This window comes from Chiloscyllium plagiosum, chromosome 42 (assembly GCF_004010195.1).
Source record: "Chiloscyllium plagiosum isolate BGI_BamShark_2017 chromosome 42, ASM401019v2, whole genome shotgun sequence".
In the NCBI taxonomy this organism is placed as follows: Eukaryota; Metazoa; Chordata; class Chondrichthyes; order Orectolobiformes; family Hemiscylliidae; genus Chiloscyllium; species Chiloscyllium plagiosum.
This window is the reverse complement of record NC_057751.1, coordinates 12,979,210-13,001,369: the sequence shown is the minus strand read 5'-3', so window position 1 is coordinate 13,001,369 and position 22,160 is coordinate 12,979,210. Positions and strand designations below refer to the sequence as shown.

At 41.0% G+C, this 22,160-nt stretch overlaps 1 protein-coding gene across 5 annotated transcripts in view; it reads right to left on the bottom strand.

The window, feature by feature from the left end:
- Positions 1 to 22,160, bottom strand: part of zgc:110329 (uncharacterized protein LOC550500 homolog) — a 171,675-nt gene that overhangs the window by 18,523 nt on the left and 130,992 nt on the right. For 4 of the 5 annotated variants that reach the window (XM_043681488.1, XM_043681489.1, XM_043681487.1 and 1 more), the window contains 2 exons: positions 21,103 to 21,150; positions 12,348 to 12,464 (listed from right to left, as the gene is read on the bottom strand). In XM_043681488.1, the coding sequence (XP_043537423.1) occupies positions 12,348 to 12,464; positions 21,103 to 21,150 (165 nt within the window). The remainder of the gene's footprint in view (positions 1 to 12,347; positions 12,465 to 21,102; positions 21,151 to 22,160) is intronic. The other variant, XM_043681491.1, reaches the window with a different exon arrangement.

The following is a 22,160-nucleotide window of genomic DNA, read 5'->3' as shown; positions in this document are numbered from 1 at the left end:
TTATATCATTCCCCTTTCACCCTAAACCTATGCTCTCTAGTTTCCCAGCTCAGGGAAAAGATCATGTCGATTTATCCTATCCATGCACCTCACAATTTTATAAACATCGATAAGGTCACCCCTCAGCCTCCAACACTCCAGGGAAAACAGCCCCAGTCTATTCAGCCTCCCCCTATAGCTCAAATCCTCCAACCATCGCAACATCCTTGTAAATCCTTTCTAAAGGTTTTCAAGTTTCACAACTTCCTTCTGATAGGAAGGAGACCAGAATTGCACACAATATTCCAAAAGTGCCCTAACCAATGTCCTGTAAACATGACCTCCCCTACCTCCTACAGGAGAAAGTGAGGACTGCAGATGCTGGAGCTCAGAGCCGAAAATGTGTTGCTGGAAAAGCGCAGCAGAATTCCTGAAGAAGGGCTCATGCCCGAAACATCGATTCTCCTGCTCCTTGGATGCTGCCTGACCTGCTGCACTTTTCCAGCAACACATTTTCGCCTCCTACCTCCTATACTCAATTCTCTGACCAATAAAGGAAAGCATACCAAACAACGTCTTCGTTATCCTATCTACCTGCGATACTGCTTTCAAAGAACTATGAACCTGCCGTTCAAGGTCTGTCTGTTCAGCAACACTCCCTAGGACCTTACCATTAACTGTATAAGTCCTGCTCTGATTTGCTTTTCCAAAATGCAGAACCTTACATTTATCTAAATTAAATTCTATCTGCCACACCTCAGCCCATTGACCCATCTGATCAAGGTCCCATTGTACTCTGACGTAACCTTCTTTGCTGTCCACTACTCCTCCAATTTTGGTGTCTTCTGCAAACTTACTAACTATACCTCCTATGTTCACATCCAAATCATTTATATAAATGACAAAAAGCAGTAGACACAGCACCAATCCTTATGACACACCACTGGTCACAGGCCTCCAGTCTGAAACACAACCCTCCACCACCACCACCCTCTGTCTTCAACAATCAAACCAGTTCTGTATCCAAATGGCTAGTTCTCCTGTGTTTCATGTGATCTAACCTTGCTAACTAGTTTCCAATGAGGAACCTTGTCGAATGCCTTACTGAAGTCCATATAGGTCACATCTACCGCCCAGCTCTCATCAATCCTGAATGTTACTTCTTCAAAAAACTAGCATCTACTTTTACTTCAGAATTAACGATTTTCACAGAAGAACAAGAACCTATCAACTGAACAGTCTGTCTTAGCTTTTTTCACATGAGAGGCCAAGTACACCTTATGGATGCTGTTAACAAGGAGAACTAAAGAATTTCTTTCTAGAAGACTTTTGCAGCTGAAGTTTAGGAACAGAACCAGTCTCAACTTTTTTTTATTTGTTCATGGGATGTGGACATCGCTGGCTCAGTCAGCAATTCTTGCCCACACCTTATTTCCCTTGCTTCTGCCCAGCTCTGTAGCCATAGTATTTACATGGTTGGTCCAGTTCAGTTTCCTTTTATTATTCGCTCATGGGACATGGATATTGCTGGCTATTGCCCATCCCCAGTTGCCCTTGAGAAGGTGGTAGTGAGACGCCTTCTTGGACTGCTACAGTCCATGTACTGTACAGTAATCCACAATGTACCTGGGGAGGCAATTCCAGGACTTTGATTTTGCCACAGTGAAGGAATGGTAATATATTTCCAAGTCAGGATGGTGAGTGGCTCGGAGGGGAACTTGCAGGGGGTGGTGTTTTCATGTATCTCCTGTCCTTGTCCTCCTTGGTGGAAGTGGTCATGGGTTTGGAAGGTGCTGTGAAAGGATCTTTGGTGAATTTCTGCAGTACATCTTGTAGATTGTACATTCTGCTGCTACTGAGCGTCAGTGGTTGAGGGAATGGATGCTTGTGGATGCAGTGCCAATCAAGCGGGCTGCCTTGTCCTGGATGGCACAGAGATTCTTGAATGTTGTTGGAGCTATACTCATTCAGGCAAGTGGGGAGTATTCCATCACACTCCTGGCTTGTGCCTTTTAGATGGTGGACAGCTTTTGGGGAGTAAAGAGGTGAATTAATTGCTGCAGGATTCCTAGCCTCTGGCCTGCTCGTGTTGCCACTGTGTTAATGCAGTGAATCCAGATGAATTTCTGGTCAATGGTAAGCTCCCAGCTGTGGACAATGGGGAATTCAAAGATAGCAGTAGCATTGAACATTAAGGGGTGATGGATAAATTCTCTCTTGATGAATATGGTCATATTTTGGAACCTTTATGCTCCAAATATTACTTTCTACTTATCATCCTGATACTAGATATTGTCCTGAGCTTGTTGCATTTGAACCTGGACTGCTTCAGAATGTGAGGAGTTGCGGATAGTGCTGAATATTTTGCAATCATCGGTGAACATCCCCACTTCTGACCTTATGATGGTGGGAAGGTCATTGATGAAGCAGCTGAAGGTGGTTGAGCCTAGGACCAACCTACGGAGATAGCCTGGAGCTGAGATGATTGACCTCCAACAACCACAGGCATCTACCTTCATGCTAACTCTGCCAGCGCCGAGTTTTCTCCTGATACCCATTGACTCCTGTTTTGTCTGGTCTCCTTGCTGCCAAACTGGGACAAATGCCTTGATGTCAATGGCAGTCACTCTCAGCTGCCTTCTGGAATTTAGCTCTTCTGTCCATGTTTGGACGAAGAATGTAACAAAGCCAGGGGTTGAATGGTCCTGGCAGAACCCAAACTGGGAGTCAGAAATCAGGTTATTGGCTGACAGCACTTGTGATCCCTTCAGTCACTTTACTGAGTGCATTGTGAGTTGCATAAAATGATGAGATTTTCTGGGAGCATTGAGAGTACAAGCAGACATCAGAGAGGCAGCAGATTCTGAACTGAGGGAAAACTGCTTGACAACAACATTCTAATTGGTTCCTGGCCAGATGACTATAACCTGTGTGGGGCCAGTGCAGCAGACAGCCATGCAGGCTGCAAAGCATCAAAAATCTCTAGCGCTCTGTGTCTCTCTCTTATGTTGGAATGCAGTATTAGAAAGCCTCCAGACAGCTCAACTGTCTTCTACTCACCTTTCTCTGCAAATCCCCAAGGAGGAAGAAAACATCTTCATACACAATAAATAAACAAATTCTCATTTGAGATTCTCAAGAGAGCATTGGTGTACAATGACTACAGATGGGAGGTGGAAGGCCTGGAAAAATGGTGCACTGAGAACAACCTAGCTCTCAATGCCAGCAAAACCAAGGAATTCATTATTGACTTTCGGTGGGATGTTACTCATGCCCCCCCTACACATTAACAGTGCAGAGATGGAACGAGTGGAGAGTGTCAAGCTCTTGGGAGTGGTCATCCACAACAAGCTTTCTTGGACTCTTCATGTGGACACACTGGTTACAAAGGCCCAACGTCTCTTCTTCCTCAGGCAGCTAAGGACATTTGGCATGAAGACAAATACCCTTGCCAATAGGTGCGCCATCGAGAGCATTCTATCTGAATGTATCACTACCTGATATGGCAACTGTACCATTCAAGATCGAAGATGGTTACAGAGAGTGGTGAACTCGGCCCGGACAATCACAAAGGCCAACCTCCCATTCACAGAATCCATCTACCAGGCCCACTGTCAAGGAAAGGCCACCAGCATTCTCCAAGATCCATCCCACCCTGGCAAAGTTTTTCTACAACTTCTACCATTGGGGAGAAGGTACAGAAGGCTGAACACATGCACCAGCCGGTTTCATAACAGTTTCTACCCTACTGTTGTTAGAATACTGAATGGACTCACAAACTCTTAACATACGCCTGTACCTGTGTTTTTGTTTTTGCCGCTGTTTACCTATTATTCATTTATGCTACTTAACTCTGTGATCTGCCTGTATTACTCACAAGACAAAGCATTTCACTGTGCCTCGGTACACATGACAATAAATTCAATTCGATTTAATTCAGAAGTGAAAAGAATTGAAAGGAAGATAACCAGAACTCAACGAATTCTTTGGTCCAGACAAGTGCTATTGTACTGTTCGGTAATTTCCTTTTTCTTTTTGCACCCTTCATATCCACATCTTTTCTGTCTTTGAATATTTGGCTATGAGTGAGAGGATGAAATTTAAGAGGTAGAGTTTACGTTATAGCATTATAAATTCATAATTAATATTTCCTAATTGCCTTTGGTTAAAGACAATTTGTTTTTAATAAACAGTTATTTTCTTGTTAATTGCAGAAATCTGGAGAGTGCTGTCTTTTAACCTGAATAATGGACATTGAAGTCTTCCACCCAGCATCAGTGTTATCTCCAAGTGACATTTAACATGAAACTTGACATTTGGGGTTTGGGGTCGGGTGGGAGTTCCCTACATTTGTTTGACCTAATGCCACTAAACTTCATGGGGCCTGGAGTCAATGCTGAGGACTCCAAGGGTGACTCCGTTCCAACTTTACACCACTGCATCATCACATCTGGTGGGTCAAACTGCTGGCAAGACATGATATCCCAAGGGATAGTGATGGTGGTGGTTTGGACATGGTCGGTCAGATACAATTCTGTAAAGAGAACTAAGTCAGACTCTTGCTTGCCCAGTCTGTGGATAGCTCTTTCAATTTGGTACAAACATCCAGATGTTGGGAAGGGGGACTTTATAAGGTCAACACGGTTATGTGGTGCCGTTGTCATTTCCACTGCTCAGCTTGATGCTGGGTGGTCCTTTCAGTTTGATTCTGTTGGTGAAGCTTTGCAACGGTGATTAAACAACTGAAAGTGTCTTGGTCTCAGGTCACATGATGGCAGATTTCCTTCTGCAAAGGTGATGGTGAACCAAATGTGTGCTTACATGGTCGCTGTTTGCTAGCTTTTAACTTCCAATGATTTTTTTTGATATTAAGTTCAAATATTACTATGATAGGAGTTGAATCCATGTCCCTAAAACATTAGCTTGGGATTCTCCCATTTTTGGCCAAGTTCAATGACACTACCCCACTATGTAACTCCTAGTTGGTCAGCCAGGAGCCTGCTATGATCAGATCTTCTGTGGAACAGACAGTGTGGAATATGAATTGCAAAGCAAGTTTCTTTTTTCTTTAAAGGGAAAGGGCTGAGAGTGGGAATAATTAGCTAGCTCTATTAAGGCGACAGCACAGGTTACTGGATGGATGGCTGTGTCATTCTATGAAAAATCTGAAGATGTCTGTCAGAGAGAAAGGGAGAAAAATCTAAAATTGTGATGATGGTCCCTCCACGCCAAAAGGCATTTGAAAACTTGGTGAATTACGTCATTTATAGAGTACATTTCTAACTAATGAAATTGAAGGATTTGAATGATTAATTGAAATCCGCAGTGGCAGCTTGGACAATTGATTATTGGTTTTCATTAAACTGTGACAGAATGACATGCCTGCAGAGCATAACTAAGATAACTTCCTGTTCAATGTTCAGATTATATCTAAATGCATGAAATTCTGGAATTGAGCTGCTTCCACATGATCTTTTGATATTCTTCAGTAGTTGATACCAACTTATGTGTTTATGGGGATGTCACTCACAATAAAGTGATAAGTCTGCTCATGTTCCTACCCTTTGTTTTCGATATTGTTAAAACTCCAGTGAATACACATACTTTAATATGGAGGTGTAGACAACTAAAATCCTGTACAGTTCAAATGAATATAACATCGACAACAAAAGTCATCACAAACTTGATATTTACATTGTGCCTTTGAGGTTGCAAACATCCCTCACAGTTCAGAGGAGCAAACAACCAGCAAAATGAGCAATTATGAACAAAAGTGGGCCACTTAGCTTCTTGAGAAGTGAGTACGTTTCTAAGGTAATTAATTGGATTTGGTTAATTAACTAGTTGGGCTGATAATATGATGGATATAAAAGCAAGGTTTATTTTAACTTCTGCAGTTCTGGAAAAATTGATTGTGCCCCATCACTGGGTTTACACCTTTATCAATTGATAAATTGCAGGTTCAAACAGATATTCTTTTACGTGATTATACTTGGCCCAAGGCAAGCACCATTTTGAAGTAGGTATCAGTGAGAAATAGCAGCTGAAGTCTGGAATACAAATACTAATGTGAGCTGAATAACTATCAGAGTAAATGAGATATTGTTTAAACAGGAAAAACTGTAATAAAACCACTGACGCCATCAACAATCACACATCATTCTGTTTGATGCACTGCAGTGAATTCTGCAATTCTATAGACATTTACCCATTCAATGTCAGATGCAGTCCTAAACATTCCTTCAGCAGCCATTTGGTCTTTTGCTTTTCCTTCAAAGTAATTAATATAATCGGTCTGGCCTGTGGAAGCAGAGTAAAATCTCCACACAAATTATATTCCAAAGATATTGGAAATTCTGCCCATTTTGCTGCAGGCTTTTTTTTTAAACAGTTTTTATAAAAGTGCTGTAAAATATAATATTTGACTGCAAGGATTCCTTGACAGATTGTTCTGACTGGAAATGACACCAATTGGATCCAAATTTTATCAGATATTAGGTGTCTGTGAAGAATAAAAATTGAAAATGCTCTCCACTTACAAACTCCATAAATTGCTTTGCAGAAGTGCCACAGGATGAAGTTGACTAAAAGGATGGCATAAGCAATTTTAAACTAAAATTTTAAAAAGGTATTCGATGAGTGTTTGAATGGGAAGGATTTGCTGGTCTGTGGGGAAAGAATAAGTGAGTGGAACAAATTGGTTAGCTCTTTCAAACATCTGGCACAGGTACATGCAAGTAACAAACTACTGGAATATTTATTGTCCAGGAGTTCCAGATTAGAATCAGCTCAAATCCTTTTTGACCTCAAGGGTCTGAACTCACATTCTAAATATTGCTGGAATGCCCCAAGTGGATAAGACTACAAGAAAATGACGTTGAATAATCATTGCTAATTCACAAGATAGAGGAAGTGAAGCACCATGATAAAACTGAACTGTTGCTGTAGGTTAATGGAATACACTAATTGTAATACAGTAATTATACATTTGCATATTACTGTGAGGAAAGAAGGCATTTGAGAAACGGCTCAAGCCAGCTCATCCTAATTGACAGGTTCCAACAGTCCTGTGCTGATGAAAAGAGACAGTTCTTTTGTTTCAAACTGCTGATGAGTTCCTTAAGCCATTTGAGTCTATGCAATCCCAGGCCTGGCAAACCATTACTCCACTGGTGTGAGGCCCATTTATTTTGCTCAGATATGTAATCCGTTTTGATGCAAGCCACTTATATAATCCAACTTGGCATCAGCCTTAAATGGACTGGAAGACTCTGTGACTCTCTTTTAGCACATGTCGCTACCAGCACTTTATTGTTGTCGATGGCCCAGTAAACCGAGCAGCCAATTAAGTGGTCAGCTTATGTCATTCTTATTCAGCCTCTCACATCCAGATCAAGTAGAATATTGGGCACTGGGCAGTTTCATTTGAGTTTCCCCTTGTTTGCTGCAGACGACCTACTGAAGGAGAGATGTATTTCTATCTGTTCTACCTCTGTGTATCAGTTCCAAGATTATCATGTAAATGAAGACAAACTTTGACAAAGATGAAATTAATAAAGCGAAAAATCCACTTTAGCTGATGAGCTGCCTCAGGTTTAATGTTGGCAAGCTCCAGTCGCATCACTACTCAAGGAATATTGGAAAATCTGTGATGATAACTGAGCTCCCTATATGCAGATAGACATATTGTAACTATTTGTAGGTAGTCTGAGTCACAAAGTTATGGTAAGTCATTGCAAATACGTTCAGTTTTGCTGAGTAAAGTCATAAATCCAGGTACTTCACTGAGACATAATGGAAATAAGACATTAATACAAAATGGCTAATGGAACTTGTGTCAAACCTGTTCCTACGTCAGATAAGAAAGGTTTATATTGCAAAAGTTCAAAGGCAGGGTCACCGACTGAATGAAAACCAACAGAAAATAGCACAGGCTTTAAATAGCTTGGACATAGGAAATGTGCCAGAAGACAGAAACATGGCTAATGTTATTCCGCTGATCAAGAACAGAGAGAGGGATAATTCAAGAAATGACAGGCCAGGCAGATTAACGTCATTGGTGAGGAAGTTATTGGATCAGATAAATTTCCATTTGGGAAGTAATCAAGGAAAGCCAGCATGAATTTTGTGAAAGATAAATCTTGCCTAAGTTTTTTGATGAGGCAAAGGATGATTGGGGTTGCATAGGAGATACTGCATATATAGGCTTTGAAACCTATTGGATAAAGTGCCATGCAAGGAGCTTGTCAGGAGGATGAAGTCCATGGAATTAGAAGGGAGTGATACAGCCAAAATTGTCTTATTGACAGGGAGCAAAGCGTCATGTTAGAATAATACTATTCAAGCTGGGAAATAGTTTCCCTCCAGAGGCAGATCTACAGCCATTTCAGGTGAAAGGGGCAAAGTCATGTGGATTTAAATGCAGTGAAGTGCAATGATGATTCATTTTGGCAGAAGAGGCAGAGAAAGACAGCAAGATGACAAGGTGGTTCTTTTTGAGACTGAAGTCAGAACTTTGATAATGTTCTGTCTAAACTGTTTCTGAACTTTCTGTAAAGCACATGTTCCAATCTTGGAAAAGTTTCAAGCTGTTCAACCAGAAAGAGCTCAACATTCAGTCAGTTAGTAAAATGCCAATGCACTTGCTATGCTGCCCCTGAAAGGGCAGTCAGAACTGCAAGGCTGGATGTCATGTACCGTATAAAATAGGTGCATTAGAAATTATACTCTCCGTAGCTTGAGGCAACTCAAAATCATTTTGTTTTAGCTGAAGTAATTACTGGAATGTTTCTGTCGGTAAAGTATGTGCAATTTTAGACATTACTTTTGAGAAACATGCATTTGTCTGGCTCTTTTGAACCATAATTCTGCAATAGTGTTACCATTCAGGAGGGGCAGGCCATAATTATTCCAGTTTATAAATGTTAGAAATTACAAATATCGTTTGGAAGCCAAGTGGCAAGTATATTTTGTAAAATTGTAAAGGCATACTAAAATAGCGTATTTAATATCTTATAGCATTCAATAAATAGCTATTTTCAAGCTGCACATGCATGCCACACACTCAATTACTGCCACTTCCTACTGGGAACTTTTGGGTTTATCACCTCTTAAAACTATTAAGGCCACAAAATCAGCTTTCAAACATGCTACTTGTTCAGTTACTTAAACAAGAGCAACAATTCAGATTGGATACTGTGCACCCCTAATGCTCAGCACATCAGTGGTCTGCTTGACACATCAGATTAATTGATGTTACCATACAGTAGACTGAGCCTGAGAATAACACATTAGGAGTGTGATGGTCTTTGCTGTAACGGGCATTGCGGCAATTAACTGCAGGTCAGTTGCAAATCGATGGTATAACTTTCTGATTGTGTGCCTGGTGATTTGATTCCTGCGAAGACAGTTTACTGGCAAATATGCCTGGCCATATCGATGTGTTAGGTTCGGGGTAACGATTTCCAGTGCAATGGAAACTGCTTTGCATTCATTTACAAGCTCAAACGTTGAGAGGAATTCCCACTAAATTTCCATCTCATGCAAGATGATACATGGAACACAATAATGGAGATCTACTCATAGGTCTCCATTTCCCACCCTCCATTCAGTCATTCCACACTGGCCCAAACTAAATGGACAATCTATCAATAACAACACCTTGAACATTTCCTTCATTTAAACATTATCGTTCAGTGAAACCTTCAAGAGCTAAACAGCACGAGCAAAATCCAGAGGTTCTATGGAGACTTTCTAAGTTAAGAAAATGCAGATACTAGGGCCGAATGAAACACGTTTGGAATAAGTTAAACATTCCTATGTTAAGCATCAATAAATTTGGCACTGGAAAAGCACAAAAGGTCAGGCAGCATCCAAGGAGCAGGAAAGTTGATGTTTTGGCTATAAGATCTTCACCAGCAAGGGCTCCTGCCTGAAACATCGATTATCCTGCTCCTTGGATGCAGCCTGACCTGCTGTGCTTTTCCAGCACCACATTTTTTGATTCTGATCACCAGCATCTGCAGTCCTCACTTTCTCCATTTCTATACTAAGCCAGCTGAGTTTCTAACCAAATTAGATTTCAGTTGTTTCCCACCACTTAACCCTTTTTAAGTGTCACCAGTTGCAAGGAGCTTTCTCCAGTTTCAAAATCAAAAGTTTACGTATCCAGGAAAGATCTTGTCAGACATATTCTCATTTTCACCAGGACAGACTTCCATTCTGAAACATGTTTCCAAATCAGTCTTCAGGAATGGTTAACTGAGTTGATGTGGTGAGCAACTGGAGGAAGATCTGGGATTGACATCTCCACAAATGCACAAATTATGGAGACTTGAAGAGAATTTCCCCAGGATATGGACTCAAGGTTCTACACTAAGGGTGAACAAGTCCAGTTTATTACAAGGCATGTCAGCTTTCTGAGACTGACGTGAAGGCAGAGCAGAGAAATCAGAACCATTGTAATTTCATTTTCAAGACAATCAATCTCCTAACTGACTCAATTGAACATAAAGCACAAAACACTCAATTTTCAAAACATTCTCAAGAAGCTAAGTTGGTAGTCTTCTGAGACCTTGTGGCTAACAGCAGTCAGGTCAAGTCCAGAGGCTTAAATCCCTTGTACTCAATTTAAGAAACAGCTTCAATGAAGAAATTGTTGAACGTGATGAGAAAGAAGAAGAGTTCCACAGCAAAATCAAATCGGAAGCTCAAAAGTAAACTAAACTGGCAAATCACTCCAAATGAAATGCTTGTTTTAAAATCTAGGCAGATGGCACTAACCAACCCACCTCCAAAATTTTAATTCTTGAACCACATCATGACCCCATGCCTAGTGGACAAGAAGTGTTCAGGTATCATTGAGAGGTCGTTATTCCCAGAAAGAAATATTCCTTCTGACTCAGCAACCCTTCGGGAAACAAGAAAGACACTTTGACTGCGTGTTTGATCAGCTGCAATAATAAAAATGACAGAACTACCCATCCATTATTATAAATATACAACAAGCCTTACAATACAGCATCTTTGATCCAATTAATGGGCATTTAAGCTATAATTTCTGTCAGTTCAAACTTTCAATACCATAACATCCATGCAATGTACAGATTTTCTTCAATGAGAACTTTCTATCACTTTAGCTTTTATTCAGATTCAACACTGATTCATTCAGTTCACATTGTTTGGTTATGATTAGAGTTAGAGGGCACATGAAATAAAAAATATCACACAAATTGAACATTCAACCTCAATAAATGTTGCATCAAATTTCATCAAGTTAGTTTGCAATTTGTTCTTGTTTAAAAATCAAAAGTTTCATTCACTCATTTCATTCAGCTATGCACAACAGCAAAATGGTTTTTATTGCTGTTATCATTTTTTTATATGTTTTGGGACGTAGCCCCACGGGTTCTATACAGAGGGCGATAAGCACATTTGTTCAGAATGCTGCTTGCAGTACATTGAGTAGCAGTAGATTGGTGAGTGGCTGAAGATGCTGTACTGCATAAGAACAGTTTTGAAATTCCTTTGTGTTCTTCAGCTGGGTACTTTTGAAGACATAGTTCTGACAGTTATAATTAAAGTTTACATTTGGAAATCCATAATCCCACACAAGTTGCAGAAGATCCCATAACATACATATCAAGGAATGCCATGCCTTTTGTAAAACAGCAAAATCTAATCATATGCTTCAAAATGTAGTTTGCTAATAAACCCCAGTACACTCTTGCCAAATTCCTGAGAGTTGCACCAAAATTCAGAAGCCAACACCACCAGATGCTTGGAGCTGACTGAAACTCTAGCGAAGAAGGGCAGATTCATCAATTCAAATAGATGTAGCAGAATCACATGCTGAAACTCTGATATGACAAATGTAAGATTTGCATAGAACAGAAGAGCCATAGAAAGGACATAGAAAGGGAACAAAGAGAAAAAATATGAATAGATTAGTGGCTAATATGAACTAACCTAGAATCTTTTATAAAAAACATACACAACAAAACAGCAATTGATGCTAGCTCAGTTGTTGATGTTAAATTTGAAACTGAAAGGGATGTGGGGCAAAGATTGGTTTATGGAGTTGCTGATCAGCCCTGGTCACTTTGAATGGTAGAATGAGTGAAATGGCTTCCCTCTCTGGCTAGCTTCCCCTTTAAATACCTGTCCACAACTGATTCAGATGAATGTGGAAATGTGTTCAAAATTAAGATCATTGCTCATGAACCTCAATGATGCAGCATTTTGTGCAAATTCACCTACATTCTCACACTTCCAAAGACGCTATTACTGATATTGTAGTCATTCTTTTGTTCTTAAGCCTCAGTGTAGCAAAAGGATCAACAGTATGGCAAGATCAATCAAGAGACTACCTGTGGCAGGAGCAGGGCAGCAAGAATTCCCGCTGTGATGCCAATGTTATCCAAGAACCACAGATTGACAGCATCGACACAGCCTCGGGCGTGGATGATGCCATCAACCTCGGAACGCTGTAAATTAAATCACAAGAAAACCAAATCAGCAGTGTGTACAGTGACTTCTTCACATATACATTTCTGAACCTGACCTAAACCCACCTACTTTGGGGCTTAAAGTTGGATCCTGCACATTTCACAGAGAGGATTCTGCAAGCTGATTCATTGAAAGTTTCCTGCCCACTCATATGATGGGTGTGCTGTAACTGCTGCCTGACTGGAAATAAATTTGAGTATGTCTATGCTTTAAAGTCTGCGAAAACATTGTGGGCTGCTGTCAGCAAGATAAGGCAAGTGCATTTCCTTTGTCGCTGACAGCAAAATCCATTATCCATTTGACTTACTGGTAACCCTGCTGCACTCTGTCATATTCAGCTAATTCACCTTTTGTAAAGGGCACAGGTAATTATGACTGTTGCATAGAGGATGGAAATTCAGTGACTACCTAAAGATCAGTCTGCCACAAGATGAGAACAAAATTTGAAGAAATTTAGACAAAGCTTTTCTATTTGCTGCCACTCAAATCAAAGCAAAAAAAAAGCTGTGCAATAATTTGGCACAGCCACATACAGCATGCAAACACACCTACATAGATAAGATACAGGCATGCACAAATACACATAGGTACATCCCCATACGGATAAACAGACAGACACAGGCATGCGGCATACACAGACACAAACACACACACACGTAAACAGACACACATGGTCATAGTCATTGGGGACTCCATAGTTAGGGGAACAGATAGGAGGTTGTGTGGGAAAGAGAGACTCATGGTTGGTGTGTTGCCTCCCAGGTGCCAGGTTTTGTGATGTCTCTGATCATGTTTCCGGGATCCTTGAGGGGCAGGGGGAACAGCTCCAAGTCGTAGTCCACATAGGCACCAATGACATAGGTAGGGAGATGGGGATTTAAAGCAGAACTCGGTGGAAGCTCCGAGTTAGAATAACAGAGTTGTTATCTCTGGTTTGTTGCCTGTGCCATGTGCTAGCGAAGCAAGGAATAGGGAGAGACAGGAATTGAACATGTGGCTACAGGGATGATGCAGGAGGACGGTTTTGGATTCCTGGATAATTGGGGGTCTTTCTGGGGCAGGTGGGACCTTTACAAACAGGATGGTCTTCACCTGAACCAGAGGAGTACCAATATTCTGGGAGGATATTTGCTAATGCTCTTCGGGTGTGTTTAAACTAATTCAGCAGGGGGATGGGAACCAACATTGTAGTTCAAATATATGGGAGGATGAGGGTAATGAAGTCAGAACTAAGATTTAAAGATTGCAAGAAGGCACTGGCAGGCAAGAAGTTGGTTTGAAGTGTGCCTACTTCAATGCCAGGAGCATCTGGAATAAGGTGGGTGAACTTGCAGCATGGGTTGGTACCTGGGATTTCGATGTTGTGGCCATTTTAGAGACATGAGTAGAACAGGGACAGGAATGGTTATTGCAGGTTCCGGGATTTGGATGTTTCAGTAAGAACAGAGAAAATGGTAAAAGATGGGGTGGTGCGGCACTGTTAGTCAAGGACAGTATTACAATTGCTGAAAGGACTTTTGACGACTTGTCTACTGAGGTAGTATGGGCTGCGATTAGAAAGAGGAAAGGAGAGGTTATCCTGTCAGGAGTTTTCTATAGGCCTCCAAATAGTTCCAGAGATGTAGAGGATAGGATAGCAAAGATGATCCTCAATAGGAGCGAGAGTGACAGAGTAGTTGTCACTTTCCAAATATTGACTGGGAATACTACAATTCCAGCACACTAGATGGGTCAGCGCAGGAGGGTTTCCTTACACGGTATGCAGACAGGCCAACAAGGGGTGAGGCCACATTAGATTTTGTACTGGGTAATGAACCCTGCCAGTGTTAGATTTGGAGGTAGGTAAGCACTTTGGTGATAGTGACCACAATTTGGTTATGTTTACTTTAGTGATGGAAAGGGATAAGTATATATCGCAGGGCAAGAGTTATAGCTGGGGGAAAGGCAATTACAATGCAATTAGGCAAGATTTAGGATGCATAGGATGGGGAAGGAAACTGCAGGGGATAGACAAAATTGAAATGTGGAGCTTCTTCAAGGACCAGCTACTGCGGGTCCTTGATAAGTTTTTATTGGTCAGGCAGGGAAGAAGTTGTCGAATGCATGAGCTGTGCTTTACTAAGGAAGTTGAATCTCTGTTCAAGAGGAAGAAGAAGGCTTATGTTAGGATGAGATGTGAAGGCTCAGTTACAGCGATTGAGAGTTACAGGTTAGCCAGGGAAGACCTAAAGAGAGAGCTAAGAAGAGCTAGGAGGGGACATGAGAAGTTGTTGGCGGATAGGATCAAGGAAAATCCTAAGGCTTTCTATAAATATATCAGGAATAAAAGAATGCCTAGAGTAAGATTAGGGCCAACCAAACATAGTAGTGGGAAGTTGTGCTTGGAGTCAGAGGAGATTGGGAAGCATTAAATGAATACTTTTTGTCAGTATTCACACTGGAAAAAGAAAATGTGGTTGAGGAGAATACTGAGATATAGGCTACTAGACTAGATAGGATTGAGGTGCATTAGGGGGAGATGTTAGCAATTCTGGAAAGTGTAAAAATAGATTAGTCCCCTGGGATGGATAGCATTCCCTGGGAAGCCAGGGAAGAGATTGGCGAGCCTTCGGCTTTGACCCTTATGTCGTCATTGTCTACAGGAATTGTGCCAGAAGACTGGAGGACAGCAAATGTTGTTCCCTTGTTCAAAAAGGGGAGTAGAGACAACCCTGGAAATGATAGACCTCTGAGCCTTATTTTGGTTGTGGGTAAAGTGTTGAAAAGGGTTATAAGAGATAGGATTTACAATCACCTGGAGAGGAACAGGTTGATTAGGGATAGTCAACATGGTTTTGTGAAGGGTAAGTCGCACCTCACAAACCTTATTGAGTTATTTGAGAAGGTAACCAAACAGGTGGATGAGGGTAACATGGTTGATGTGGTGTATATGGATTTCTGTAAGACATCTGATAAGGTTCCCCACGGTAGGCCATTGCACAAAATACGGAGGCATGGGATTGAGGGTGATTTAGTGGTTTGGATCAGAAATTGGCTAGCTGAAAGAAGACAGAGGGTGGTGGTTGATGGGAAATATTCATCCAGGATTTCAGTTACTAGCAGGATATCGCAAGGATTTGTTTTGAGTCCACTGTTGTTTGTCACTTTTATAAATGACCTGGATGAGAGCCTAGAAGGATGAGTTAGTAAATTTGCGGGTGACATGTAAGTCGGTAGAGTTGTGAGTAATGACGAAGGATGTTGTAGATTACAGAGACATAGATAAGCTGCAGATCTGGGCTGAGAGGTGACAAATGGAGTTTAATGCTGGAAACTGTGAGGTGATTCACTTTGGAAGGATTAAGACGATTGTAGAGTACTGGGCTAATGGTAAAATTCTTGGTAGTAGATGATCAGAGTGATCTCGGTGTCCAGGTACATAGATCCTTGAAAGTTGCCAGCCAAGTTGATAAGGTTGTTAAGAAGGCATACAATGTGCTAGTTTTTATTGGTAGAGGGATTGAGTTTCAGAACCATGAGGTGATGCCGCAGCTGTGCAAAACTCTAGTGCGGCCACATTTGGAGTATTGCATACAGTTCTGGTCACCACATTCTAGGAAGGATGTGGAAGGTTTGGAAAAGATTCAGAGGAGATTTGCTAGGATGTTGCCTGCTTTGGAGGAAAGGTCTTATGAAGAAAGGTGAGGGATTTGAGGCTGTTTTTGTTAGAGAGAAGAATGTTAAAAGGTGACTTAATTGAGATATATAAGATAATCAGAGGTTAAATAGGTTGGAGAGTGAGAGATGTTTTCCTCGGATGGCAATGGATAGCATAAGGGGACATAGCTTTAAATTGAGGGTGATAGATATAGGTCAGAGGTAGGTTCTTTACTCAGAGAGTAGTAGAGGCATTGAATGCACTGCCTGCAATAGTAATAGAATTTAAGGCCAACTTTAAGGGCATTTAAATAGTCATTGGATAGGCATATGGACGAGAATGAAATAGTGTAGGTTCGATGAGATTCAGATTGGTTCCACAGGTTGGCGCAACATTGAGGGCCGCAGGGACTGTACTGTACTGTAATGTTCTATGTCCTACATGCGCACACACGGTAAACACACATGCAAATAGATGGACAGTCACACACACTTCCACATACAGACAGATAGACATACCCAGACTCACAGTTGGATTGACATGCATGCAAACAGACAGATAAAGCCATACACATGACACATACGTAAGAGCCAAATGTAATCTGGAGTTTTCCAAATGTGTGGCCAGTTGAGCTTTGAATCTGTGAAATTTAACACAGATCCACGTTTCCAAGAACAAGTGATTGGTAATTGCTCTGAGCAGTTAGAGTGATGGTCAAAGCTGACCACCAGGTTTGTGTGGAAACACTGATTGTGTTTGCTTCTTATGAAGGTCAATCCGACTGTTTTCAGCTGCTTGAAGCTGAAATCTATCCATCTCTTTCAGCAGGGACTTCCCACATGAAACTCAGACCACTTCTCATCTCAATTATAGCAACTAGCAGGCTGCAGGAGCTGGAGATTACTGTGACCTTGTCTCTGAAGCCTCAGTTGTGTGAAACCTCAACGTGAGATCTGTCACGGATCCAGGAATCAATTTCACCAATAATGTGGCTTGCAGAAAACATACTGCTCAATCCTTTGGTTTCATTTTCTCTCCTGTTATCTTATTCCCTGCTCAGTCCTGCTACTCTTTATAAAAATAACTCATTTAAATTCTCACTCCCTGGAGCTTGTAGGCTCCTGAAATTGTCTCGCCTAGCCATCGTGCAGAATGTAACCCTTTGTCTCCTGCTCTCCTTCAGCAAGATCTTCAATGGGAATGTTTTAAAATCCATCTGAGAAGACAAAGAGGATCTACTGTGCCAACAGTAACAGGTACCTCCAAACGAGTAGCATTCGCACCACTCTGGAGGTCAGGCTCTGATTACCTTCTTCAGGTTCTGTTTTGGGGGCTTGACCCTATGATATTCTGTTTCAGAGACAAAAGTGCTATCCATCGAGCCTAACATGATACCTCAGGGTTCATATACTTCTGCTCTCATGTTAATGCCTGCAACTAATAAGCAAGGCTACGAAACAAATAAAAATTCCTATTGGGCAGCAAATCCAACCAGTTTATGATGCAGAGACAGAATTTAAGGAACTTGTCAATGAACTTCTGAGGAAAGTCACTATGACTGCGTTTGTGTTCTGTAAAGAATGTGGAATCTGTGCAGCAGAGAGCATGCAGCTCTGTTACTTAACAACAAATACAGAATATAAATAAACATTTTTTAACAGCAACCTTGAAATCTGGCCTGAGACCTATCATGAAGACTCAAAGGACTCATATTAGAACCCGAACAAGTAGAATATGGTAGCTCCGAGAGCAGTCAGATAGCTCCACTACTATCACATGAAATATAAATTAGTTGGCAGCCCTAATATCACATGTGATGTGTGCTCTATGGTGCTGATAGCTGGGAGAAAAGAATCCAGCAGGAATTTTGTGGTTTGAAACTGAATGTTGCCTCTAAACAGGACTCTCCCTCAGTAATATTGTTCCTGCCAAACCTGAGCAGTGAATGGAGCAATGTAGCGATCAGAAAAACAACACATCCCTGAAGAAATGCAATGGGATCTTCAAAACATAGTTTATTCCTTTTCAAAACAGCTGGAACTTCGAGGGTCTAGGAAACAAATTAATTAAAAGAAACATGACAATGCTGCTCTCATCTCATACAAACTTGAAAAATAACATTTGGAACATCAGTGGACATCAGGCAACAGGCTTTTGCTCTCAAATACAGTTAGACAAGAAATTTTGATGTCAATGTTGTATTCAAATACAAGAAACCATCAAACTGCAGTCCACTGTGTGCATTGTTTTTCCATTTCATTGGGGCACTTGGTATGTTGGTCTCTGGAGTTCGCATTCGGACATTGCTACAATTCACTCGAACTAAGCGAAGTATTTCTAACCCAATTAAGGACTGAGGAGTGATAAAAGGTGCTGTAAAACCAATATACAATGAAACTGCTGCACACCACTGATGGGTTGTACTGTTACAAAGGCTTCACTTTTATTTTCCTGAGGTCTTCAGACTTGAAGAATTCTGGACAATGAAAACTGTGGATACCTGGACTTTATTTTCAAACGCCAATATAAGGACACATTGGAATTTATTTCAAAAGATGCTTCTGAAAAATCACATGATTTCAGCAAACTGCTTAAACTGATTTCTGAGGAATTCCCTCCCTGGGTTTCATTGCTACAATGATTGGATATTGTTTTGGACATTAGTTGAGAAAAGTCTGCTGAGGAAAAGACAGCCTGGTTCATCTATCGATATTTCTCAAACCTGATTGTCCTCGTAAGGAGTTTCTGAAAGTCTTCTCAGTTTTCTGAGCAAATTGCATCTGCCAAGACCTCAGAGATAGCTGCACATGTCTGGTAGCCATCTGAACATCCTACACATTCTCTTTTCTCCCTTCAAGAGCCAGAAGTGTTTCTTTTTCTCATATTGAAAGTCTGCAGAAAGAAATCCATTTTTCCCTTTGTCTGTATATGTGTGTTTTGAATTATTTAAAGATGTAAACATTTTTACTTTGATAATGTAAATAAGTGTGTTAACCAGATTTGCATCTTCATTTGAATAAGTAATATTATATGAACTTCAGAATTTATCAATAATTTTGCATTTATTTGAGAAGCTGGTTCTTTTTAAGTCTACATTCTAAGTCTAAACTAAATTAAGCATATAATAGGTCAAGTAGGGAACTGAGGAAAACAATTATATTTCTGTTGTGACCTGTGGAGTAGTGAGACCAGAGTCATAGAGTCATAGAGATGTACAGTGTGGAAACAGATCCTTCGGTTCAACTCGTCCATGCTGACCAGATATCCCAACCTAATCTAGTCCCACTTGCCAGCACCCGGCCCATATTCCTCCAAACCCTTCCTGTTCATATACCCATCCAAATGCCTTTTAAATGTTGCAATCATTCTATCCTCCACCATTTCCTCTGGCAGTTCATTCCATACACACACCACCCTTTGCGTTAAAAAGCTGCCCTTAGGTCTTTTTTATACCTTTCCCCTCTCACCCTAAACCTATGCCCTCTAGTTCTGGACTCCCCGACCCCAGGGAAGAGACTTTGCCTATTTATCCTATCCATTCCCCTCATGATTTTATAAACCTCTAAAAGGTCACTCCGACGCTCCAGGGAAAACAACCCTAGCTTATTAACCTTTCCCTACAGCTCAAATCCTCGAACCCTGGCAACATCTTTGTAACTGTTTTCTAAACTCTTTCAATTTTCACAACATAGTTCGGAGAGAGAGAGAGAGAGAATTCCTCCCAGCTCGGTTTAGCAGCATGAAGCTACAAAATAATCCACAGCTATTAGAGAATAAGACAACACAAAGTGAAGCCATACATCCCATCATATGTGTGAGGACTCTTTGAAATAACTGTTAAATCAGTTCCATTTCTTCTTGCCCTTTCCTCACAGTCTAGCAGGATTTCCAATCCATTTTCAGACAGAGATTTAATTTATTTTTGAAAGTTACTGCTGAATTGTCTTCCATCACCATTTCAGACTCTGAATTGTTCTTGATCTGGAATGCACTATTTAAAAAAAAAATCTTCTCTTTACCTCCTCAATTGATTCTTTACCAATGACCACAAACCTGTGCCTTCTGCTGACCGACTCTTCTAAAACTGCAATTAGTTTCTCCTCATTGACTGAAAACATTCAGGATTTTTAAAAAAAATCGTCTCCCAGTTTCTCCTTAATTTTTTCTGCTTCAAGGAAACAAACTCCAGTTTCACCAGTCTCTCCACGCAACCAAAGTCTCTTTTGTCATTCCAGGCAAAAAATTCCACTACAGTAAATCTCTTCTGCATTATCTCTGAGCCTTAATGTCTTTCCTAAAATATAGTAGGCAGAACTGGACACATTATTCTAAATAAACCTAATCAGGGTTACAGAAAGGTTTAGCTTCCTTGACTTTTCTGTAACTTGGGGACAGATGCAGGCAATATCTATTAGGTGAGTTCTCTGCCTGAGTACTTGCGCCTTCTCAGCATCTTCACAGTCAGCCATATCAATACTGGGACGTGCCAGTATAATCGCTCAAGTGGCTCAGTTCTTTAGATCCTCATGGGAAGACTGCTGAATTGTTAGATCAATGAACTGCTTCCCCAGTGGTGGTCTTTAAAATGTACTGATTAAGAATGGTGCATGTTTAATCCTGGGGCTGCCTTGAACCAGATGTATCAGTAAAGAAGCTGACAGGACTCTTCCTGCTATTGGTCATCCAATGTCCTCACAGAAGGCGTCTGCGGACTGGATTGCATATGGCTGTGTTGCTTCTGTAGCTGAACAGGCCTCTGATTGACAGGGACTATGAAAAAGAGCAATTGCTATCCAGAAGCCCAACCTTGTAAGATTGAGACAGGAGAAAATACTGGCAAGCAAAGTTACTGAGCACAGTAGCTGCCAGAACTTAATTCCCATAAAAAGGACAGAAATTTGAAATACAAATCAATACAAAATTGGTCCATTGGCATCTGGATATCAAAAAGACAAATTTGGATTTAAGGCATTGCTCACCTCTAGCTGTAGCGTCTGGTATCCACACTGAGTGTTGATGACATCTCCCTAAACGGAAAGAAGCAGCAGATTATTAATTGGCAGCTATCACTTAATGTCAGACATCAACCATTCATCTCCCTGGAATGAAATGGAAAAATGGAAGAAGACTTTAATCATAATTAATCAATCAGTAGAGAACAACAACAACAGGACCTTATGTTTAAAAAGCTTTAACACAAGAACACATCCCATCAGCTTTATTGCAACATTACAAAATAAAATATGAAACCAGGCAAGAGAAGATGTGAGGTCAAGCAACCAAAGGTTTGTTCAGAGGAAGGTGAGTGTTTGTAAGGAGAGAAATAAGGAAGTGAGATGGAGTTGTGGAGGGAGAGTACTCCAGAGCATAGAGTCTAGGCAGCTGAGGTCACAGTCACCAATGGGGTAACAATTCAAATCAGGAATGTCCCGAAGACAGCAATAGAGGAATCCAGAGATCTAAGAGGAGTCTCTGGATGGGGGAGATTCTAAAGATGGGGAAGGAGTGAGGTCACAAAAGGATTTGAGCACAAGGATAGAATTTGTAAAATAGAGGCTTTGCTTAACTTCGAGCTAATGTAGGTCATGAGCATAGCAATGATGAATGAACAGGACTTGGTGCAAGGAAAAACATGGGCAGCACAGTTTTCGATGGCCTCACATTATTGCAGATAGAAGGTAGGAGTGCAGTCACAAGTGCACTGGAACAGCTGGGTCTGTAGCTAATAAAGGGGTGGATAAGCCACACAAACTCTATCAGAAAAGTTGTGAGCTTTGGTCATTCCTGATGGGCCACATTTGAGCTGCGAGCTAAAACTAAGCAATTTTAAATTGGAATTAAACCCCTTTCAGCCTTCAATCAAATTCAGTGTTTAATTCATTTCAGTGAATGGCTGTTGATGTGCAAGTATTCAGATCCCCAACAACACCGGTTGCTTATTGCACTATATTGCTTCATGTCTGCTGCCTGCTCCTTTGTAGGTTTTATCTGCCTCGCCTCATCAGAGGGAGTGGGAGCAGAAGACAACAGGAAGGTG